General features: G+C 34.9%; 4 protein-coding genes across 5 annotated transcripts; 1 reads left to right on the top strand and 3 right to left on the bottom strand.

Moving 5' to 3' along the window:
- Positions 1 to 28: 28 nt before the first annotated feature.
- Positions 29 to 6918, bottom strand: LOC106347894 (abnormal spindle-like microcephaly-associated protein homolog). Of its 2 annotated transcripts, none has more exons than XM_013787509.3 (21): positions 6006 to 6918; positions 5454 to 5922; positions 5276 to 5361; positions 5063 to 5176; positions 4783 to 4971; positions 4624 to 4689; positions 4398 to 4451; positions 4145 to 4270; positions 3907 to 4023; positions 3636 to 3743; positions 3430 to 3556; positions 3022 to 3162; positions 2670 to 2843; positions 2308 to 2588; positions 1989 to 2132; positions 1563 to 1740; positions 1242 to 1471; positions 971 to 1160; positions 673 to 898; positions 429 to 584; positions 29 to 298 (listed from the first exon to the last, which is right to left on the bottom strand). In XM_013787509.3, exons 1-21 carry the CDS (start codon positions 6696 to 6698, stop codon positions 211 to 213), a joined length of 3957 nt encoding a protein of 1318 aa, XP_013642963.2. In that variant the 5' UTR covers positions 6699 to 6918; the 3' UTR covers positions 29 to 210. The 2 variants fall into 2 exon arrangements, with proteins under 2 accessions (XP_013642963.2, XP_013642964.2); XM_013787510.3 differs by having other exon boundaries at positions 3031 to 3162; positions 6006 to 6915.
- A 1550-nt stretch (positions 6919 to 8468) lies between these two features.
- LOC106347898 (derlin-2.1) lies at positions 8469 to 10471 on the top strand. Its single transcript, XM_013787516.2, has 6 exons — positions 8469 to 8744; positions 9260 to 9359; positions 9444 to 9658; positions 9742 to 9825; positions 9917 to 9970; positions 10050 to 10471. Exons 1-6 carry the CDS (start codon positions 8646 to 8648, stop codon positions 10230 to 10232), a joined length of 735 nt encoding a protein of 244 aa, XP_013642970.1. The 5' UTR covers positions 8469 to 8645; the 3' UTR covers positions 10233 to 10471.
- On the bottom strand, positions 10435 to 12760 carry LOC106347896 (GPN-loop GTPase QQT2). The gene is made up of 7 exons (XM_022687527.2): positions 12592 to 12760; positions 12196 to 12262; positions 11976 to 12096; positions 11655 to 11881; positions 11274 to 11564; positions 10961 to 11166; positions 10435 to 10868 (listed from the first exon to the last, which is right to left on the bottom strand). Exons 2-7 carry the CDS (start codon positions 12226 to 12228, stop codon positions 10607 to 10609), a joined length of 1140 nt encoding a protein of 379 aa, XP_022543248.1. The 5' UTR covers positions 12229 to 12262; positions 12592 to 12760; the 3' UTR covers positions 10435 to 10606.
- Positions 12734 to 15578, bottom strand: LOC106347897 (tobamovirus multiplication protein 1). The gene is made up of 11 exons (XM_013787515.3): positions 15099 to 15578; positions 14682 to 14772; positions 14534 to 14586; positions 14251 to 14343; positions 14074 to 14145; positions 13835 to 13907; positions 13671 to 13716; positions 13500 to 13563; positions 13324 to 13377; positions 13163 to 13240; positions 12734 to 13061 (listed from the first exon to the last, which is right to left on the bottom strand). The coding sequence occupies exons 1-11, from the start codon at positions 15255 to 15257 to the stop codon at positions 12969 to 12971; spliced, it is 876 nt and encodes a 291-aa protein (XP_013642969.1). The 5' UTR covers positions 15258 to 15578; the 3' UTR covers positions 12734 to 12968.
- Positions 15579 to 23939: the final 8361 nt, after the last annotated feature.

Raw genomic sequence — 23939 nt, 5'->3', positions numbered from 1 at the left:
GTGAATTCAGTTGATGTGTGTGTCATTCTAACACGAATCAAGAGGCTGTGACAATAGACAGAAGAAATGGTGCAGAAGCAGTTTGATTACAGAAAACCTAACAAAGTCTAGTTGTGGGAGTGCACTGATCAATGCACTTCAAACAAAACTAAACCCAGAAACACAACAGAGTTTGAAACACAACAGAGTTTGAAACACAAACTAACAAAGTCATCTGCTGGTTATGAGCTTCAGAAGCTCAACAGCCTCCTTTAATCTTCTCTCGCTCTTTTCTTTTCCACCCTGACCCTTAACATTCCTGAAATCACACCAAAATATTAAAACATGTTTGATTCATACTTTCTTATTTTAATGAGTATAAACTGATGTTTCTAGATTAAACATTCAACCAAATGCAGACATTAAAACAGGAAAGAAAAAACACTAACCTCTTCTCCATGTTTGCCTTACGAGTTAGCTCCTCAACTAAGGCGTGTAATCGCTTAACCAAAGCAGGAAGCTTTCGAACTGCTTCTACGCCTTTTTGGCTTTTGCATATCTTCTTCAGAACATCTGATGCTATGAAATATGCTTCTTCTTTGTTCCTGAAAAAAGAGAAAAAAACAAGAACATAAGAATGACAAAAGATTAAACCTCAATCTTAAATAGTAGAATCTTTAAGTAAATGAAGACCTGAGTAGTTCCCAGAAAATTGTCTGGATAGATCCTTTCGTGTCTATTAACTCATCTGCCATTTGTGGGTAACGAGCCAGGTGTCTCAAAGTTGAAAGTGCATGTTTTGAAACTTCTTGATCAGGTATGCTTCTGCTTGCAGACCGGATCAGTGTTAGCAACTTGTCTATAGCTCCAGCTGCCACAAGCTCTTCACAGCATTTGTCAGAGTACTTTGTCGCCGAATCTGTAGAGGGAACATATTATAGTCTGTTTGTTCACGTTGTTCTGTAAATAAAGGAAGCTGGGGAGCGCTTACCCAGAGTTTCACAAATGTGAAGAATGTTGTGGACCTTTTTCATGCTGAGTAGTTCCGAAAGCGCAGAGAGAAGCTTGTTTATCAAGCGTTTCTTGTCATCTATGTTTGCTGCAGAAGTTTGCATTCTTACTCTCAGATCCAGAACTTGAGCCTTTGCAGCTTTGCGTGTGAGGTAGCCTCTCCAGTGTGACTGACAGGTTCAAGTAATGAAACGTAATTATTAAAGTGAACAAGGACAAAAGATGAAAAGTAGCTTTTGGTCATTTCTTACTTGAATCATGACAATGTAACGTCTTTCCATTGAAGTTCTTTGCCTGGCAAATACACCTCGAATATGCCGCTGTATCAAGACTGCTGATTTTCTTCTTACATTCTGTGAATGGAGAAACCTCCACCAACGCTGCAGTTTAATGACGGAATGTAGCTGTGTTGTCATCTCAACGCTGTGTTGTGGAAGTCTGGAAACGCCTTCGTCAAGTTTTGAATTGAGATAAGAAGCTCCTGAGAAAATTCAATTTGGATAACCATCTCTATGTTAAAAATCAATATGTAATCAGCTTAAAAATAAGGTACCAGAGAAACTGCTTAATACCTTGAAGCCTGCTTCGAACAATTTGTCCTCTAACGAGCCGTTGAAGCTCTGTGGCTGCATGCTTGTAGCCATGAAACGACATAATGCAGTTAAATTTTCGGATAGCACTCTGAATGCATATTGTTGCTTTTCTCTGAAGATAAAACTTCCTTCTCGCCAGCCAACCACGGCAATATCTCTGCAGTTTGTTGCAGAAAGTTAACAAGTCAGAGACGTAGATTCTAAATGTGGGTTTATGTAAGAACATATAAATATCCAGAGAATTCCCAGTAAAAAAGAAAGGGTAATCAGACAGGAAGAAGAAATATCAAAGGCAATTAAAAGAAGTGACAAACAGGAAGAGAAAACTGGATGATGAAACAAATTGGGACAAGCAGAGGGTAACATTATTAACGACCAAATCAACTGAGACCTGAGTATACTTACTTGAATGAGTACGGAAGACAACTTGTATTTGCGATTCATTCTACGTGTGTTCCATCCACGAACATAAGATTGGATGGTGATAGAGGAGATAACTTGTGCTTTCATCTCATGATGAAGGTTCCACTGATGCTTCCTTACAGCTCTCTGAATGACCAAAACAGATACTTTGTTTAACAATGAATTTGACACAACTTGCTACAGGTTTTAAGCTTGGACAAGCAGAGGGTAACATAGAGCAGTTGACTTAACGACCAAACCAACTGAGAACTGAGTAATGGACAGTGCATAAGCAAAACACAGAAGAACTGAATATACTTACTTGAATGAGTACGGAACACAATTTGTAATTGATATACATTCTCCGTGTGATCCATCCACGAACATAAGATTGGATAGTGATAGAAGAGATAACTTTGTCTTTATAACTCCTCCAAGCTTGCTGAATTTTGAGTGCTGCTTTCAGCTCATGATGAAGGTTTCGCTGATGCCGCCTTACAGCTTTCTGAATGACCAAAACAGATTTCCTCAACTTGAGGAAGCGACTCCGTTCAACAATGTACTTGACATATCTCGCTACAGATTTTAAGTTGGCCGATCTTTCTGCAGGGATAACAAAACTTTCAACAGAGAATAACTTGTTGATCTGTCAATTGTAATAAATACTCACAAACAGATAATTACCTGATAACTGTAAAGTAACTTCCTCAACAGTGAATATTTCAAGAACTTTTATATGTTTCACTGACAACCATGTCCGAATAGCAGCTTGTAAGAAGCAGACTTCTTTCAATTTCTTCCTAAACTTGCGGCGTGCATGAAGTCCCCTGAAATTCGATTGTATGACTACTGCTGCTTCTGTAAGAAAGAGGCAAGAGATATGCTATCAAAGATAGATTCAATACTCTATCTACCAAGAAATGAAAAGTAGATAAATAATCACCCAATAAAGTACAATGGTACGATCATAAAAAGGTGATGGATATCGAAAGCAAGTTTATGATATATAAAAAGTTGAGAAGAGTAGACAGAATACTTGAATCACCTCGTTCGAAATCCATAGTGATTTTCCTAGACAAGGAACCCTGCGGGGTACGGCTACTAACTTCTCCAACAGAATTTTGGTAGGCCATTTCCTGCCACCAGGCTTTGATTGCCTGGAAAGTTTTAGTAGCATCTACAGGTAGGTAGCATCACACTTTTGACAATCAAGACAGGGATACGTGTATATTATTTATCACCAAGTATGCTTGCTTCATTCAACCAATTGTAAGAAGCTGAGAACTCAACTAACAACTAGGGTGGCAACTATGAGAAACAAATAAAGGTAACAAAAAGACTGAAAACCACTGATAAGACTTGCAGGCATCTAAATGAACAGGTGCGATTCCTCAATTTTAAGATCATATACTTTATGTTAAGTCAGAAAGAGATGAATGGGAACCTTCTCCGTTTTCTCTGTCCGGTTCCTCATTTCTAACTGCTTCAGAGATGCTGCAACTGATGCGCGAATATCTCTTCTCTTGATCTTGACAGCTAGAGCACAGCAACTTATGAAAGTTCAGTTTCTCCTGCAAAAAGAAGGAATTTTTAAAATAACTTGTCAATGAAAAATCCTAATTCCCATCCAGAAAATTAATAAAGCAATACCATATTCTCCTTGACGATCAGCTTTGATGATAAGAAAGCCAACAGTATAATCACACTTTGATTGCTAACAACTGCATTATGTTCCAGTAGGTCCCCAATCTGTAGAACCTATAGAGATCAACATTGTACGTCAATGGAAGCAGACCATCGATTGCAAAAGAAACAACGGGCGGGAGCCTTACTGTAATTCAGTTTTGATATCTCTAATAATCTACTTTCTTCAGGATAAACTTAGGACGAACTAAGACATTCACAGACTAAATAATATTACCTCAGGAAAACTTCCCAAAAGTGCTGTCAACTTTTGCGACAGAATGAAGTTCTGAACTGCATCATGATAATCGGTATTGGACATTACTGATCGAGGGCCTTGTTGACCACCAGGATCCTGGATGTAAATATTTATTCAGAAAAATGTAACACGAGATGTACTTATAAGATATGTGAAGAGAAATGCCTACGTAAAACTCAATGCACTGAAACTGATTCAAGTTAAGAACATTTCATACCTCTTCGTGAAGACAAGGACAGCAAACTTCTCGCCGAAAATAGTAGTCAAGCAAGAACCATATTCCCTTTCCATCAACCAATGATGCAAAGTTTTCTACCTTGAAGTCATTCTTCTTGGTAATTGACTGAGGAAAGAATAAGGCGTGCATATATTATACAAGATTAGACATTCAGAACATAGGCAAAGAAAACACCCACAACTTGGGAAAAAAAAATGTTTTAAGAACAGCATAGTAAGATATAATAAGGTACCTGGATCCAGTTCAAGAGCATTTCCAGAGGAGTAGCCATGATAATTTGATTATTCTGTAAAGAAACCCAAAAAGAATAATTGAAGAGAGAAGAATAATATAACTAGAGAAGTATCACCATTAAAGATCTGTTTGAGAGTCGTCTAGTTGAAACTAATTTGAAATAACTAACAATGGCTAGCAATTGGAAAGAAATATAGGAACCAAGGATATCAAGTGAGCCTTACCTGTTCCAGCCCCTGGACTTTGTAGATTTCCTCTGTCAAGAGTTTCCCATTGATCAGAAGAGGTAGCTGCCCATTTCACAGAGAATACATAATCATTAACCAATGAAAAACGTGCAGAAAGCCGCCATAAATTGGACAAAAGAAACAAGAGGCACTCACCTGCAAATGTACAAAAATGTTCCATAGCAGTGAAATAGAGAGCTCTCTGTCACCATCTGCAACATCTTCTATAGTTATCATCATTCCTTCGTCATCTTTCAATGAAACACCAGCATCCTTCAGATACTGAAGTGCAACTCTACAGTTGGCCAACTTCTTCTTTCGATTGTCGGATGGAACTACCATTTTCTGTTTAATCAAAAGCCTCATACGATTAAAAAGTCACTCCTTAAACAAGAAAACAGTGGACGTTTTTAATTAAAATCAACTTTTGACAAACCGTGAGAATGGATGGATCATGAAGAAGTAGTTGAATGGCTCTGCAGAGCCGCACGCCATCTTGGAGGTCACCAAACAAGTCTCTCACTCTAAATTCATATTCAGCTATAGGAGACTGCAAGAGCCACCCCAATTATTGAAGTGAGCAAACCACATATATATTAGCAATCTAGATCTAATATACGACACTGCATTAACTCTTAACTATAATTACCTGCTGATAAGGTATTTTGTACCCTATAATCACTAGATGCGCTAGGAGATTCCCTTCTCCATGCATTACATCAGAGGGCAGGAGTTCTATATTCAAAGCCGAATATGGAATATTAGCCGCTGTAAACATGACAAAGGCAAGCAACTGACACACTAAGTATCAAAATCTAAGAGCTTACCACTTAGAAGTTGATGGCTAGACTTTAAGCTAGATTTCTCTGAAAACAAGAGGGGAGAGCCACCATCTATCCCATCAATCCCATACTTGAGTGAAATACAGCTTTGAGATTTAGCTCTATCTAATATAAGGACAAGCAACAGAATCCTCTTCAAAATCACGGTTCCAAGGGCTTCATAGTACCCTGGTCTGTATAAACCCTCAACCATCTTGTTATAGGCAAAGGCTCTAGCAAGGCCGTCATGGGAGAAAAACTGCTTGTTGATTACCATCTTCAAGAATGCCGTTTCTTGATCTGAGTTAACTTCGCTGTCACACAAAAAGGAATCACCGCCAAAGATGATATACAACCCTAGACGAAGCCAAACTTGGTTGTAACACATCAGTGCCTTGACGGCCTTCTCCTTCAGTCCAAAATCAGTTACAAGAAGGCATTGTGGTTTCATCTTTATCCTCCCTTCATCGATATTCTGAAACAAGAACAATAAGATTGAAATGAAAATAGCAAAAAGACACAGTCTTTGATATGATACACAAGGAAGGATACTCTTACCTTGGTAACACGGGTCATCACATCGAAAATCTCCTTGCAACTTCCCAAACTCAAGTGAAACTGCATCCTCTGCTTCAAATCATCTAAGCTACACACTTCTTTCAAAGACTCCCTCAGCGTTGAATACTTGGAGCCACTCAAGGATGATCCTTTCTCACCAGACCAGCCTAAAGTCCTCGACTTTTTGGGGCTACGCCACATGGTATCCACACCCACTGAGTTACCGCCTCGTAAAGCTTCGCAACTATCTCTCTTCGCATGTCCAACTCTACCAACAGAAACGCCATTCTCTAACGGATCGCAACCGCAACTTTCAGGGTTTTCAAAGAGGAAGTTAAGCCACACGGTAAGTGATTTAGCGAGAGATCTGAGGCTCTTCTCTTTATTCAACTCAGCCTTGCGAGAAGACTGCGATTGCTGAAGCTCGAATGCCCTAAGCCGCCTCGAGGAAGCTGCGACCTTGGAGCGAGACGCGTGAGAAGGAAGGAGCGAGGGACGGCGGAAGGTGGAGGACATAGATTTGGGAGTTTGCTTAGATGCGGTGAAGAATTGAGGAGTGTTGCCGAGATTTGATTTGATAACGGAAGGACGCCGCGGAGTTTTGAAATTGGATATGTCGGTGAAGTGTGATGACTGAGGATTACGCGGCCGCGGCGCTGGTGTAGCGCACGTTGGTTCGTTTTCTTCATTCATCGGATCAGAGGTTCGTTAGGGTGTGAGAGTGAGAACGAGTGAGAGAGAGAGAGAGAGAGACGTTGTTTAAGATCTCTCGAGAGTTTTTTGAATTTTGAAAATTCGAAGACGATGGAATTAAATTTAAAACGGTAAACACTATTGCAACTGTTCCCAAAATATTGGAAACCGCGCCGCTTTGCTTTATTCGGCCTCGAAATCATGCCGTTTGCAGAGGATAAAACGGCAAGGCGTGTTTTGCTTCTGGCATAATTAGCTTTTTGTTATTTATTTTTTTTTGGTAGGAATTAGCTTTTTGTTATTGGTACTGAATAACCGAACCGAATCCGATCCGGAAAAGTAGTAACGTAGTTGAACCAAAATAGTTCAACTATCCAAACATGTTCAAAATTTTCATAACTAAACAACTAGAACCGAACCACACCCAAACCAAATATTTTGAGTACTTGAATGTATCCAAAATAGATTTATATATCTGAATATTAATTATTTTCATATTTAACATATAAAAATATCTAAAACATATAAAGTACTTTAAAAATTTCTAAAAAATATATAAATAGTCAAAAGTAAATGTTTGAAATAACTAAAAAAAATACTCAAATCACAAATATCTATTTATTCAAAATCATAAGTAATAAATTATTAGATTTTGAAAATTTTAAAGTATATAATAAAGTTTAGTTTTTTAAAAATAATTTAAACTGATTATCCGAATTTGAGCCGAACCCGTAAAGATCTCAATCGAACCTGAACCAAAATTTATAAATACCTAAATGAGACTGAAATTTGTAATCTCAAAAACTCAAACCCGAATAGATCTGAACCGAACCGAATGGAGATCGTTAACGTCCACTCCTTTATCGAACTATTGGTTAAATCGTGCCGCTTTACTTTATTCGGTAAGGAGATCATGCCGTTTCATAAAAGATAAAAACGGCGGGACGTTGTTTTGCTTCGTAGAGACTAGGGATGTTGTCATGGGCAAAAAAACCCGGCCCGGCCCGAACCCAAACTAAACCCGCCCAGAAAATACCCTAAACTATAAAACCCGAAAAAAACCCGGTACTATTAGGGTAACCCGCGAAAAACCCTAGAACTTTAGGGTTACCCAAGGGTACCCGAAAAAACCCTTTTTTGAGTTTTGTGGTTTTTTAGTTAAAGTTTTATAGTTTTAACTTAAATTTATATGTATTGAATATTTAATTTTAATCATGTTTTGTATTAAATTTGATTAATTTTCAATTATCAAATTTATTTTCTGTATAAAGTAACAAATAAAATTTTCATCATTCATAATTTTCAATTTGCAAATTTATACTATATCCATAATGTAAGTAAATAAATAAGTTATAGAGAGTGCAAAATTTAATAGTGGGCATTGTATGTTTTGATTTATACATCTAATTTTTGATTTCAATCATTTAAATCCTTAAAAATTAGGGTAAAAGTCGTCCTTTCAATTATATTTTTTTTTTTAAAAACCCATAGGGTACCCGAAACCCGATAGGGTAAAACCCGAACGGGTAATTTATAAATCAAGACCCGCCCAAAATAAACCCGCGAATTTTGAAAACTGAATATACGGGTTTTGGTTTTTAAATTCCAACCGGGTTTAGGGTACCCTATGGGTAAAAACCCATTGTTAACATCCCTAGTAGAGACGCTGGTGTGAGCAGCCTCTTTGTTATTGGTAGGTGCGACCCACGCGCTATATCATTCGTTGAAACTATTATATTTTTAAAATGCGGAAAGAATATTATCTAGACAAACAAAAAAAAAGAGAGGCAAATCTCAGAACCATCTTTATATCAGTCGCTTTCGTTAATTCAAAGCTGCTTCATATCCATTTCAACGTTGAAGCTTCTAGAGATTCGATTAGGTTTTGAATTTAAAGAATCTCTAGGTTCAATTGCTCTTTGTGATCGGGGTTGAATTCGATTGGGTATGGCTCAAGCTGTAGAAGATTGGTACAAACAGATGCCGATTATAACCCGGTCGTACTTGACGGCGGCTGTTGTCACCACCGTCGGATGTTCCCTCGAGGTATTGTATGCTTCCTCTTTCTCCGGTATCGATTTGATTCCTTGCTTAAGAGAATGTGGATTGACATGGACGTGTTTAGAATTATGTTTTTGAATTGTTGAGAAAAATTGAATCTTTGTTTATAGTTTCTGTACGTATGTGTTTGTGGATGGTAAAGGTCTTTCTTTTTGAATGTGGGTGTGGCTAATGAGCTAAAGTGTTGTGGTTTCATGGCTCATGTTGTTCTTTTTTGTGTAGCTCAAGTGTTTTGGTTTCATGTCTTATGTTCTGTGGAACGTTTTTGCAGACTATATCTCCTTATGATCGATTTGGAATCCTTGCTTAGGGAATGTAGATTGATTGACATGGATGTGTTTAGAATTATGTTTTTGAGTTGTTGGACAATTGAAGCTTGGTTTCTACTTTCTGTGCGTATGTGTGTGTTTTAGTGATAAAGGTCTTCTTTTTGAATGAGCTCAAGTGTTTTTGTTTCATGGCTTATGTTTCTCTTCTTCTGTTGTGGAATGTTTTTGCAGATTATATCTCCTTATAACCTATACCTAAACCCTACTCTTGTGGTGAAGCAATACCAGTTCTGGCGCCTCGTTACTAACTTCCTTTATTTCCGTAACATGGGTACTCCTCTCAGATGGATACATTCATTATTACTATCCTGAGATACTTGTGTAGAAATTTACTTGCTTTCTTTTGTTTCTGCAGATTTGGACTTCTTGTTCCATATGTTCTTTCTAGCTAGATACTGCAAACTTCTTGAAGAAAACTCCTTCAGGGGAAAGACTGCTGATTTCCTTTACATGCTTTTATTCGGGGCAACTGTTCTCACCGGTATCGTTCTCATTGGTGGGATGATACCGTACTTGTCTGTCTCTTTCTCAAAAATCATCTTCCTCAGCAACTCTTTGACTTTCATGATGGTAACACCTTTTCTACCTATCGATATTGCAGCTTTAGACCATTTCTTTAGTATCATCTTAACATCCTTCCTCTCTTCCTTCAGGTCTATGTATGGAGCAAGCAAAATCCTTATATCCACATGAGTTTCCTTGGCCTTTTCACTTTTACAGCAGCTTATTTACCATGGGTGAGTTGCATTTTTATCATTTTCTTCTTGGAGTTTGCTAACTCGAGCGGTAGCTCAAATCATGATCTTTCTGAAAATTGTGAGACTGCAGGTGCTTCTTGGCTTCTCTGTCCTTGTTGGTGCAAGTCCCTGGGGGGATTTACTGGTACACACTCTCTCTTTATTCCATTTAGCCTTCCCTTCTTTACCCTCATCATTATCCTTAAGCTGTATCCATTATGCAGGGAATGATAGCAGGTCACGCTTACTACTTCTTGGCATTTGTGTATCCACGAATGACTGATCGACGACCCTTGAAAACTCCATCTTTCCTCAAAGCCCTATTCGCTGATGAGCCTGTCATTGTTGCACGGCCAGAAGATGTGAGGTTCGCTCATGCGCCCTTTGATGAAATCCACCAAGACTGAATCTTGATCGGTCCACAAGAAAACCAGCCACACAAACAAACAGTTAAAGTGTGTTCAGATAATGTTCAGAGGGCAGATGATGTACTCATTCATTGGCTCTTGATCTATTGTGGAAGTTTTTGTTAGTTTTTTTTCTCCATGTCTGACGTACGTATGTGTGTTTACCTCATTGTGCATATATGAAGGCAAATTGTGTACAAAGTCTCCCAACATTCTAGTTTATAATAGTCATTAGATCATTAGACAATGTCTCACAAAGAGATTCAATTCCATGGTTTTAACTACACAACAGGGGAAAACAAGGCAAGGACACAAACAAAACCAGTTGAAGCAACTTGATAAAGGTCTGAAAGATTTGGTTTTAAAGTTTTAACTTATACGTAGAAACGATTCATCTCTTCATCTTCTTCATCCTCATCAATGGCATCATCACTGTCTTCTTCAATCTTAAAGTCCTCATCATCCTCCTCCTCTACCATCATCTTCTCCGCTGCATCTTTATCTTTCAAACCAGTGTTTAAAACCACAGTCCCTCCCTGAGAACTCTCCATATCCTTTCTCAGTTTCTCCATTTCCTTTTCCCTTCGCTCTTCTTCCAACTGCTCCTTCTCCGCCTTTCTCTTGTCAAGATCAGCCCTGAAGAAAAAAAATACACAAATCATAAGCATGGAACTTGCAGAGAAATCTTGCAAAGAAGGTTCATATAGGAGATAAGAGTGTATCATTACTTGTAGGTTTCCATGTATTCATCAGAACTTGCTTCAATGGCTTTAAAGAAGTCATCCATTCCAGAACCAGTGATTGCAGAAACGCCAACAGATCTTATATTCCGGTAAAACTCGTAGAGTGAGAGGGAGAGGCTGTTAGCTAAGGTCGATGTGTATGAGTTATCAGACTGTATTGCTGCTTGAAACACCTCAAAATCTTCCATCCACTGCATAAAACCCATATCAATACCAAAGGATTAAGAGAATAGTACAAGAAACAAAGAATAATGATCGGTGATGATCAATAGATCCAACACTAATAGACAGAGATAACCTCTAAAGCAAACTTGTGATCTGCCACATCAGTTTTGTTGAAAGCCAAGACAAGAGGAAGCCGGGTCTTGTAGAGGATACTACAAGCGTAGAGCATGTTGCTCATAAAGGTGATCGGGCTTGTGGAACGTGGAGTATCAACCACATAGGTGACAACAGTTGGGAAGGTTGACGCAAAAGCTTCAGTGATTATAGCACCAGAAGCAGACCAGGTGAAGATTTCAATCTGACCAGGAGTATCCACAAGGACATAGTCAAGCTGGTCTGCACGTTTCTCTATCACAGAGACAACCTACAACAAGTGACAAACAAACACAGAACAATCAAGAAGAGAAAAAAACGAGAGAATGGTAGCCCTTATACTGCTTCGGTGCATATTTACCTCGTCGAATTTAGTAGCAAACAAGTTGAGAGAAGTCATGATACCACCATTAGGCCCCAAATTATACTGCTTCATAACTTCCTTGTACTTGACAGTGTCCCTTATGTCGATGTTGGCACCGAAAGGTAGAGACATAACAGCAGGGTCAAGGTTCAACACATACCCACGCTTGTTCGAATCAAAGGTATGGCAGACCAAACGATGAAGGAAACTAGTTTTTCCACTGCCTAAATATAACATAAGAAGAAAAAAAAGCTCACATCAGACTATTGATGATGATATCCCTCAACACTAAAACCTACAACACAGTGTGTTACTTACCAGCCATTCCAACAACAATGATAATGACAGGCTTCTTCTTGAAATTGGAGGAAGAGCTCGCAGCACTGACACTAAGCTTGTCCAATGAATCAACCAGCTTATGACTCTCTTCCACAATGTTCTTCACAAGACATAAAACAGCAATAACTTCCAGTAAATAACTTAGGCTAGTATGTAACCTATAAACCATTGAATGTATAAGAAGATAAACACTATTTACCTCTTCAGCAGAGGAGTCCATGGGATGGTCCATCAGTGACAAATTGATTTTCTTGTAAGATTATTAACTGCCAATAAATCCAACACACATATTCAGTTACAGAAAGCTTATATCACATTTAGCTATAGTTCATGCTCAAAATAATTCCAGAAAGTTTTGTTTTTTTTTCTTTTTCAAATAGTTCTTCCAGAAAACATGAATTTGAAAGGGTATTCTTTTTTTTCTTGGGTGATGAACTGAGACTGGATGGTTCGATAAGAAAGGGACTCAAGGCAAGCGTGACATAATGATATAGAATCGAAGCATGCGAACTTATACGAAAGTTCCGTTCTTTTGACAGACTAAACTCCAGAACAAGGAAAACGAAGAAGGAGACGAGAGAGAGAGAGAGTGGACCTTGACGCGGAGGAAACCAAAGTTAGGTCTTTTGATTTTGTCACTCTGTAAATCACATACAATTTCTGATCTTCTTTATACGGAAGAAAAACAGAGATATGGGCTTATTTGATCGGCCCAAGGCCTGTTATTTTGATACCAATGCTCTCAATTCGGTTTATTATGGTCAGAACAGTGTACCATTTGCTACCAAAAAACCAAAAAGAGTTGGCAATTAATTGGTTGTGTTATTATTTTCAACCAAACATAACATAACAATCAAACATCCGCCAGCAAATCTTGACCACATTTTCTTAACTGACTCTTTACTCTCTATCTCTTGCAACATCATCATCAGAGTCACCGTGTGATGGCTTCAGGTAAAAAAAAAAACGAGTCTACTGGATCGGATGGTACTGAGCTGATACTCTCTTTGGAGGTAGCTTACGGAGAATGAAGAGGACTAGTGCCGATGGAAGTACTTCAACCACCTGCGCAGTTTAGTTTTTTTTTTTTTTTATTCTCAGTTAGTGAAGCAAACAGATACATGTATTAAGATACAAGAGAATTAATGAAGGTTTGTGTTACTCACCATATAGTAGATTAAGTTCAGAACTGGGTGATCAAGAACATCCAGCGTTAAATCCCTGTCAAATGCTGACACACCCACCTGAAACGTTGTGCAAGAAAGAAACATTATAAAAAACACTCATGATAGATTTCATTCTTTAGATTCTATATCTCAGAGCTTACCACAATGCATCTTATGAGGAAGCAAGTGAAGCATATGGCTGTCACAGATCCAACCTGCAATTGAATTGAATACCATTTCTATCACAAAGGCTACTCGATGAAACACAGCGAATTCGAAAGCAAATATGTCTTGTGTACGGAACTCTAAAACAAAGGTGCACAAGCACAATGACTACCTCATGGAGCTTCTTCCTTCTCCCTTTTGACTCAATGGGGAACCTTCTTAGCATAATAAACAATCTATGTAACAAAACACAAGCGAAAAGACGACCTATTTAAGCCATTGAAGAACTTCCACACATTTTTGATTTATGAGACAAAAACATAAAGAAACAAAGAACACATACCTTCCTCCGTAAAGCAAGAAGCCTAACGCAGCGATGAAAGACACAACTATAACAAAAAGAAGAAAAAAATCCCAAAAGTTAATACAGAGTTTAGAGAAGAGAAAATTTAAAGATCGAGCAGTAAGGGGTTTAGCAAGTTTGCTTCACTAGACAAGGAACCTAACCTGCCATAAATATCTTTCCAACTAACTCCACCGTGCTGTTATCATTTACCCAGATGCATACCCAGATTACAACCTGATACAGACATCAATCACATGTCAAGCATATTAGTCTTTTGATTCACCTAAAATTTTCTACAAAAGTGAGAAAGGTTCACATAGATTCTTTCTAGCAAAGAACAACTACAAAATTACAAGACAAGGACGAGAGAAAAAAAAAACAATAGGAATTAGACATGAACCTGAGCCAAATAGACAGCCACATTGACTGAGATATAGGTTATCCGCAGCTTATCAGTTGGTAAGCTTCTCGCCTGCTCATTGGTGGAAACAACATGTATATTTAGAATTTGTTTGGTTGGTTAAACAGAGAGTCTACACACGCATATAAAAAAGAAACATTCTATATAGGTACTTGCCTGGTGATATATTTCTGCCCAGAACAGAACGAGCAGTGTGTATGCCGAGAAAAAGAGGAGGCCCGGAAGATCCAATAATATCCAGCAAAGAGCCTGCATTACCTCAAGTCAACAACAACGTTAGATACTTAAAAAGATGTAGTATCCAAACTCGAGCAGAGATATAAAATGCACAGAAACATGCTATCATATTTGTATCTCAAAGTGAATTTGCTCTCAAAAAAACAAACCAACGCATACGATTTTAGTGTCACCAGAACATCACTCGAGCAGACTATCTCACCTTGGGATGCACGAGAAAGACTTGATGGTGAAATCCAAATAGAACCGCACGAACTGCACAAAGAAAAAAAAATAAAATCAAAGCTATAACACACACACACACACACAATCCTCTCGTTTGTCAACAGGAAAACAAAGATGATCAGCACCTCCATTGACGACAAAGTTCATAAGATGAAACACCTTCTGAGTGGTCCAGCCATATTCAGGCACTCTCATTTGGATCCTCACCAATTGAACCTTCCAACCACAACACAACACAATTCAAACAAAAGTCAAAAACTGCAACACATCCACAATCTACCGGAACACGAAGTGTAGAGCTTTCTCAATCATTCAGCATTACTAAAAGTTCCATAACTTACACAGAAAACGATGTTTCATCAAATCAAACAAACAAACACAATAACAAAGAAAGACTGCCACTAGATTATATGTTCAAAGACATCTTCTTTTTAACAAAAGAGGAAATACAGTTTAAGCACGTAACACATTTGACCTAGACACACCCCTCAAATCAAGACACTTAAATAAAACGTATTTGTTAGAAAGAGAGAGAATCGTACAAGAGCGATGGCTGAGACAAGAGCATAAGCTCCACAGAGAGAGAAGAAGATCCCATCTTGCCACTGAGTTGACTCGTTAACCTCCTCCCACCAATTCTTCATCCCCGTCGCGAAGATTCGCGCCATCTCCACAGGCATCATCACGCTCGAATCCCTCATTATCCTCCTCCTCCTTTCTCTGCTAGCTTTTCAGGGTGAGGATGGATTGATTGCACACTTCGGATTCGACAATCCGCTGAAATCGAGAGAAAGGTACGATTTTTCGATTGAAATCGAGAAACCCTAATCAGCTCTTGAGAATCGGAGAGAGAGAGGCGAGGAAAAGAGGGGTGAGTTGTTTGAATATCTGCAAACCCACAGGTCAGATGGCAGAGAGAGAGAGAGGAAGAAGAAGAAGGAGGGATGAAATGAAGATCCAACGGTTGGAGACGTTTTGATCTTTTTCGATACTGTGTAGGTTGCCTGTAGCTTCTCGCTTGTTCCTTCACACTATTTTATGACTTTTATAACCGATAATTAAAATAAAAATGGAATTTCTAACCCCAAAATACAAAAACACATTTTTTACAAAGTAAGTAAAAAAATTTATAAATGGTTCTTTTGAACAAAAAAAAAGTTATTTCGCATCGTCAGGGAGTGAAGACCGAGACATGGCAACACGTGACTAGTCTAGAACTATACAGAAAAAATCAACACAAAATAAACCAAATAACTTTTTTTTTTTTAATTATACAGAGATATCGATTTTTCCAATTAATACGATAGTTTTAGTCATTGGGTTTACTATTTGCCCAAAAGAAAAAGGGGGAAAAAGTCATTGGGTTTACTTTAGTTTTTTTCTTGAATGTTGAATGATAAGATAAAGTTCACCTTTTTTCCTATTTTGCATTAGGAATTGTTGAATCTTATATCTATATATTTATTACTAAGAAATGTTAACACAAGACAAGTTTCAATCAATACTATAAAAGGGAATGAGTTTTAATAAATCTACTTTAAAAAGTTATTTGGATTCTTTTCTTTTTTATTTTTTTGGACTTCTCCCATATATTATAACAATATGTGACAAGATATTTTACCTATATATAAGCGATTTTTACTCTAACTATCAAACTGGATACATTATTATTTATTCTTAATCATTTAAATCATCGATTGCTAAACCACTCTACCCAAACAAAATAAATTACATGAACCAAAACCAAAGCACAACCTATTATAACATAACTTTATCGAAATATTCATTCTCCCACTTATAAAAACATTGAAATATCTGTTTCACCCACAAGGAACATAGTACCATCGACTACACAATTAATTTCTAACACAGATAAACTCCAAATTAATAAGACCAAAAATTTAAACATAATTAAATTGAAACCCACATTAAATTTAAAATAGAATAAAGCCCAAATACTTAAGAACATAACTTACAAAAATATATGTGAATAAAACATTCTTTTTAAAATCTAACTTTTAATAATGGAACATATATCTCTGAGACTCTTATAAAATAGTAAATTTTAGTTTAGATTTACATTATAGATACTTTTATATAAAAAAATTAAAAATATTCTAATACTTGGTTGGGGAAATTTTACTTCTACACTTTCTTTAGTACCACATTTCAAGTATACCACTAGTATGGAGACATTTTCACAAATACACTTTTCATTAATGACCAAAAGACCATATTAGCCCTAACTTTATCTCTCTCTCTCTCGCGATCCTCTTTTCTTCCTCTCTCTTTCTCTTGATCTTTTTTCTTCTTCTCTGTCTCCGATTCACCGGAGATCCACCGTCTCTCCTCCTTCTCCTCCGTCCCTAACCAAGGCTTGGATATCGCGTCTCTCCTCCTTCTCCTCTTACTTCCTCCGATTCTGCGATCTCGGATTGCTTCGCAACCACACCAAAGCTCTCTGCCTCTCCGCCGGCGCCGGACACGCTCCGATGGCGATGGCCCAGATCGAGTTATCTGACGTTACCGCCGTGGAGTTGGTGGATTCGCTTCCTCTCGAGAGAAGAGCTGATCCTCATAACCTTCATTTTTCGACGGTGCGTTTGATTTCGCGTTTACTGCGCATCTTGATGATGCTCTATTTCCGTGGAGGGTCGTGGAGGAGATGGAGAGGACGGTGAGGCGAGGCGCAGTTGATTATTTAACAAACTTTATAAACTGTCTTATAAGCCTTTCTAAATTGTCTTTTAGTTGATTGTGTTACTTAACACATCGTTTTCTGCAGCTGAGGTGGAGCCTTCACTTGCGTTATATCATACTTTTTATCGCTGCTAAAAGAAACAGACTCTGCAATCTAAAACACAAGAAGAAACTAAAAAATGTCAATAGTTGGTCAATAAGACTTTAGAAAAAAAAACAATAGACAATGATGAATTTGATGATTAACATTGTAGATCAAAGAAAATGTGTGATGGCAGAGTTGTGGCTCTCATATAAGCTTGAACATATGCTTCTTTTATGAGTGTCAGGAACTGAACATGTCAATTACATTACTAAATAACTTCGATTTATAAAGAGTTATAAATTTTCAAAAACTCAATGTTCACTATTAGAAATCTTTCTCTTAGATCAGAATATTAATGGATAACTCTTTCTCTTAGATCAAAACAACAAAATCCGAAAAAATACTTACAGGTTGTGATTCTTGCTGAGGATTCAACATTTGAAGTTATAAGACAATTTATAAAGTTTGTTAAATAATTTATAAGGTTTATAAATTCTGCATAATTTTGAAGTTAACTACGAGGTATTGTGATACTTCAACAGAGCTACCAGACAAGCCAAAACTGATCATCCAACGTTCAAATATGAATTATGTTGAAAATGATTTTTTGTATTTTAGGTAAGGAGGAATTTAGTGAAATTGAGAATTCACACCTTTCGGAAGTGTTGTAGAAGTAGCTAGAAAGAATAACATTCAATTTTCAGGAGAACCTTATGCAAATAAGATTATTGATGAATGAGGGTAGATCTATGGTTCACTTTCTCATATCAACCAATGGGGTTAGATCTATGATTATTGATGAATGTAAATAATTTATAAAAGTTTATAAAAAAACGTTATGAAAGCATACATTCAATTTATAAGGGTATTATATGAGTTCCATAGGTTTATAAATCAACTAAAAGAGTCTATAACAATTTAGAAAGCCTTATAAAACAATTTATAATGGTTTGTATAATAATTTATAAGAGTTTATAAGGGTACGTAAATAATGTATATGGGTTTATAAAAATAATTTATTAAGTTTATACACCATTATAAATATTATAAAATGATTTATATGGGAATTTAAAATTTCTGAAGCGGTGGAGTCTTGATTGCTGTCCACATGTACCTCAGAATCTGCCATGTATCATCATCTCTTTACAAAGCCTTATAAGGATATGTAAAATTATTTGTAAGAGTTTATAGACTATTAATAAATGCATATAAAACAAGTTATAAAATCTATAAACCATTTATAAATGTTTATAAGAAAGTTATGAAAGTTTATAAATAATTTATAAGGGGTATGTATACTATTAATAAGAGTTTATAAGAACTGTATGAAAGATTATATTCAATTTATAAGAATTGTATAGGTTTATAAATCAACTAAAAGAGTCTAAAACCATTTAGAAAGCCTTATAAAACAATTTATAATGGTTTGTATAATAATTTATAAGGGTTTATAAGGGTATGTAAATAATGTATACGGGTTTATAAAAATAATTTATTAAGTTTATACACCACTATAAAATATTATAAAATGATTTATAAGGGAATTTAAAATTTCTGAAGCGGTGGAGTCTTGATTGCTGTCCACATGTACCTCAGAATCTGCCACGTATCATCATCTCCTTACAAATCCTTATAAGGATATGTAAAATTATTTGTAAGAGTTTATAAACTATTAATAAATGCATATAAAACAAGTTATAAAATCTATAAACCGTTTATAAATGTTTATAAGAAAGTTATGAAAGTTTATAAATAATTTATAAGGGGTATGTATACTATTAATAATAGTTTATAAAAACTGTATAAAAGATTATATTTAATTTATAAGAGGTATTATAAGAGTTGTATAGGTTTATAAATCAACTAAAAGAGTCTAAACCCATTTAGAAAGCCTTATAAAACAATTTATAATGGTTTGTATAATAATTTATAAGGGTTTATTATGGTATGTAAATAATGTATACGGGTTTATAAAAATAATTTATTAAGTTTATACACCATTATAAAATATTATAAAATGATTTATAAGGGAATTTAAAATTTCTGAAGCGGTGGAGTCTTGATTGCTGTCCACATGTACCTCAGAATCTGCCACGTATCATCATCTCTTTACAAATCCTTATAAGGATATGTAAAATTATTTGTAAGAGTTTATAAACCATTAATAAATGCATATAAAACAAGTTATAAAATCTATAAACCATTTATAAATGTTTATAAGAAAGTTATGAAAGTTTATAAATAATTTATAAGGGGTATGTATACTATTAATAAGAGTTTATAAAAACTTTATGAAATATTATATTCAATTTATAAGGGGTATTATAAGAGTTGTATAGGTTTATAAATCAACTAAAAGAGTCTATAACCATTTAGAAAGCCTTATAAAATAATTTATAATGGTTTGTATAATAATGTATACGGGTTTATAAAAATAATTTATAAAGTTTATACACCATTATAAAGGATTATAATAAAATAATTTATAAGGATATGTAAAATTTCTGAAGCGGTGGAGCCGTGCTTGCTGTCCACATGTGCCTTAGAATTTGTCACGTATCATCATCTCTTTACAAAGCCTTATAAGGGTATGTAAAATTATTTGTAAGAGTATATAAACCATTAATAAAGACATATAAAACAAGTTATAAGATCTATAAATCATTTATAAATGTTTATAAGAAAGTTATGAAAGTTTATAAATAATTTATAAGAGGTATGTATACTATTAATAAGGGTTTATAAAAACTTTATGAAAGCCTTATAAAATAATTTATAATGGCTTGTATAATAATATATAAGGGTTTACAAGAGTATGTAAATATTTTATAAGGGTTTATAAAAATAATTTATAAAGTTTATACACCATAATAAAGGATTATAAAATAATTTATAAAAGTATGTAAAATTTCTGAAGCGGTGGAGTCTTGCTTGCTGTCCTCATGTGCTTCACAATCTGCCACGTATCATCATCTCTTTACAAAAGTATATAACTATTTATACAGGTTTATAAAACTATTTAAAAGTGTGTATTAAACTATTTACAAGAACATATAAGCTATTTATAAGTCTATTGTTAAAAGTACAACTCGACGATTTATAAGTTTTTATTAAGAAGTTTTTAAACAAGAGTTGATTGTATATGTCTATACAAAACACATAAATGTTTGAACTTGAGAAGTCTTGTGAGGAATGCTAGGCAGAATGAGTGTAAGAAACTCAAAGTGATTTATAAGCGTTTATAAATTTATTTACAATGGCTTATAAGGTAATTTTTCTAAAATCCCTCCAAAAGACAATCAACACAAAAAAGACATATCTGGTGAAAGAGCCACGTCCTTCAACAAGGGATATATTGCTTTAACATAGTCTGAGAACATCAAGGCTTCTCCATATCTCACTCTTCTATAAAAGAAACAATTGAAACCAAACTCACTTACATGTCCAACTAATATCTTCAACTATGCAACTACTAAAAGAGAGATACAATTGTTTTAGTATAAGAGATGTCTAAATAAGATGAGAGAGAAGAATGTACTAAGAAGCCAACTCTGTAACTTTTATAAAGCGTTATAAATACGTAATTCTTTGATAGCACAAACCACATTCTTCTTCAGAGTCTCTCTTGCCTCTTCAAACAGCTCACCAACCTCGTAAATTTTCAAAATCTGAACAAAAGCCAGTCACATATTATTTCTACGCATCAGCATTCACTTCCAAAAATAAGATTCAAAAATAGTATGCTTTCGTAACTCAACAAACTCATCATTCATCTCCACTGCTTCTGTAGATATTATACACAAAACAAGACATAAAAAATAAACTCACAAAGTATAAATAGAACGTTACACTAGCAAAACACCAACGTTCCACCTCATATACTGCACATACTAAAACATTGCTAGTCAAACTAAAAATAGTAGCATTGTATTACCTTAAGAAAGTGAGATACTTAGATATGCATATCACCACACATATTCTCCACAACATCCTTTAAATCCAAAAGCTGACAACACACATTTGTAATTCTCTGCAACATCACCAAATCAACCAAGAGAAGAAGTAATCATAGAATAATTATACTCTTAGGTTAGTACCTTCTCATGAATAAAATAATTATATAAATCTGAAAACTATGACAATAAATCAACCAAATCAATAATTGTACTCTTACGTTAAGCTTTGTGTCTTTTGATTGCTAACAGATCAACAATAAGATTTGAAAGGACCCAATTTATAAGATCTTATAAATTTGAGATCTGAAAACTTCACTTGAAAAACTTCGTCTTCTTTCTTAGAAACATATCGATTTTGATAAATCAAGCTAAAATTACAGAAAGAGGCAAAAATCACCATATACTATCATCTTACCTTTGTTAGTGTTTCTTAGGCGTTGGGAGAGAGATCGTCTCGTTCGTCTGAGCTTGTCGAGTCTGTCAGCTTTGCCGGAGAACTTCTCGGCATGCGATTCGTGACGAACGTGACCGATTTAGCATCGGAGGATTACTACGACTACATAATGCCGGCGGAGGAACGGCGGGATGTCCACTCGCCGCCACGCTCTCCCAATCCGGTCGAGTTCGTCGGAGATCGTCGAGTTCGCCGGAGATCGCCAAGTTCGCCGGGAGATCGCCGAATTCGCCGGAGATCGCAGAGTTTGCCGGAGATCTCGTTGGAGCTCGTCTCAATTTGATCTCATTTTCATCTTGTGAGAGATATTTGGAGAAGAATAGATCTAGGTTAAATTAATGAAATGAGGGGTATAATGGTACTTTAGCCATTAAAATTTTAATGGTAAATTTGAAAAGTGTAAAGTTGAAAAGTGGTATTAGGAAAGTGGTATTAGTGGCAATTCCCCTACTTGGTTTTATAATTGGTAGTTTGGTTGTTATTAGACATACAATTAAATGTAACATAATTCGTTGCTAATAACACTATATTTATCCCGGTTTCAAATTGCTATACTATTTTTACACACAAATGAATCTTCAAACAAATTTCGAATAAACTTCAAAAACACAAACACGTGATCTAATTTCATACAAATTAATTGTGCTTATGCAAATGACCTATATATTAGTGATATAATCTTCAAAATTATATGATTCAAACCCTAAATTTTATAATTATGAAAAGCAAAACAAAATCAAACCCGCGCTTTCAAGTGCGGGTCAAAATCTAGTTATCAGTTAAAAAGGGATTATATGCTAACTACTTCGAGTGAAATTCAAATTTAAACATGTACTATGATATTATAAAGCATATTCTGATAAAAGAGATGTAATGAGAAGAGTCAAACAATAAGTTTACCTATTTACTTCCATAAAAATCATGTTACATGCATATTTAAAATTTAGCTGAATAAGTTATAAAAGAGCAATAACTAAAAGTTTAAAAAATTATGAATGCAAATTGTTTTTGGTAACACTATAAATACAAAACACTTTACTTATAAACACACACACACACATATATTAGATAGATGTGCACGCCTGATTTTGATTTATTTGGGGGATGCCAAATATGTCCACATGCCATATTAAGATAACTAGATTCTTTCTCCGCGCTACGCGCGGATAATATATTTAAATTTGTTACATTTATCATTTTTATTTCTATTTGAACTTTTGTATATTAAATTATATATAACTAATTTTCAAATTTGATTTTTTTTTTTATATTTTTAGTTTGAAGTAAGTATTTTTATTATATGTAACACAATTAACTAATAAAATATGAAGAATCAAGTCCGAGATTTTAGACTTATGTAAAAAATATATAATTATGTGTAGAATGGAAATTATCTTAGTTTAAAATATTGGAATCTCATCTCGAATAAATCAACGAAAAAAAGTACTCCAATAACCTACTTAAAATATAAAATCTCCATTTCAAAAAAAAACAGGCGTATTTAATAATATTTTTAAGTGTAATAGTTGAAAACTGACAATTGAATATAGATTTAGAATATTATTTTAATATATCTAATGGTAAAATATTAATTGTAATAAACAGATTTTGAATTTTGTAATACTACATGAATTAGAAGTCTTTAAAATCTAAAATCTATTTTATTTACCTAATATATGTTTTATTCATTTATTATTTTGACGTTAAAAAATATTGCTTTAGTTTTATTTGTATATTTATTTTTAATAATTTAGTTTCTTTTTAGTAATTTTAAAATTATCAAGAATATAATATATTTAAAATTATTTATTTAAATATATCCAAATATGATGTCTCATTTTTATGTGTGTTTGCGTTAAGCATATTTAATTTGTAGTTTGTATAGTTAATAACACCTTGTTGCGCGTCGTTCTATGGTTTTAATAAATGTGTTGTCATTTTATTTTTATTACTACTAACATGATTTTTTAGTGATCAGTAATGTATTTTTAATATTATGTATTATATTTTATCGTATAGTTTCTAACTCTTCATGCTGGCACTTTCCTTAGAATCATTTTAATTAGATAATAGGTTTAAAGATGTAAATAAAACTGTGTATGTTGTAAATTTAGACTTTTTAACTGAGCACTATCAATTATGAAAATTATATTACGATTTTATTTTACTAAATCTTTTTCTGTGTAAA

Source organism: Brassica napus, chromosome A1 (genome assembly GCF_020379485.1).
Source record: "Brassica napus cultivar Da-Ae chromosome A1, Da-Ae, whole genome shotgun sequence".
In the NCBI taxonomy this organism is placed as follows: Eukaryota; Viridiplantae; Streptophyta; class Magnoliopsida; order Brassicales; family Brassicaceae; genus Brassica; species Brassica napus.
Note: the sequence above shows the minus strand (reverse complement) of the source record. Positions and strands in the feature narration are given on the sequence as shown.

Coding starts and splice junctions, on each gene's coding strand:
- LOC106347894 (XM_013787509.3), bottom strand. CDS start 6,698: ATGAATGAAGAAAACGAACCAACGTGCGCTACACCAGCGCCGCGGCCG. Junction 5,362..5,453: donor TAGCCATCAACTTCTAAGTG/GTAAGCTCTTAG, acceptor CTTTGAATATAG/AACTCCTGCCCTCTGATGTA. Junction 3,744..3,906: donor TTTTGGGAAGTTTTCCTGAG/GTAATATTATTT, acceptor TGATCTCTATAG/GTTCTACAGATTGGGGACCT.
- LOC106347898 (XM_013787516.2), top strand. CDS start 8,646: ATGGCTCAAGCTGTAGAAGATTGGTACAAACAGATGCCGATTATAACC. Junction 9,360..9,443: donor CCTTTATTTCCGTAACATGG/GTACTCCTCTCA, acceptor TTGTTTCTGCAG/ATTTGGACTTCTTGTTCCAT. Junction 9,659..9,741: donor ACTCTTTGACTTTCATGATG/GTAACACCTTTT, acceptor CTCTTCCTTCAG/GTCTATGTATGGAGCAAGCA.
- LOC106347896 (XM_022687527.2), bottom strand. CDS start 12,228: ATGGACCATCCCATGGACTCCTCTGCTGAAGAG. Junction 11,565..11,654: donor TTGCTACTAAATTCGACGAG/GTAAATATGCAC, acceptor CACTTGTTGTAG/GTTGTCTCTGTGATAGAGAA. Junction 10,869..10,960: donor GAATACATGGAAACCTACAA/GTAATGATACAC, acceptor TTTTTTCTTCAG/GGCTGATCTTGACAAGAGAA.
- LOC106347897 (XM_013787515.3), bottom strand. CDS start 15,257: ATGAGGGATTCGAGCGTGATGATGCCTGTGGAGATGGCGCGAATCTTC. Junction 13,378..13,499: donor GAAGGAAGAAGCTCCATGAG/GTAGTCATTGTG, acceptor ATTCAATTGCAG/GTTGGATCTGTGACAGCCAT. Junction 13,062..13,162: donor TGAACTTAATCTACTATATG/GTGAGTAACACA, acceptor TAAACTGCGCAG/GTGGTTGAAGTACTTCCATC.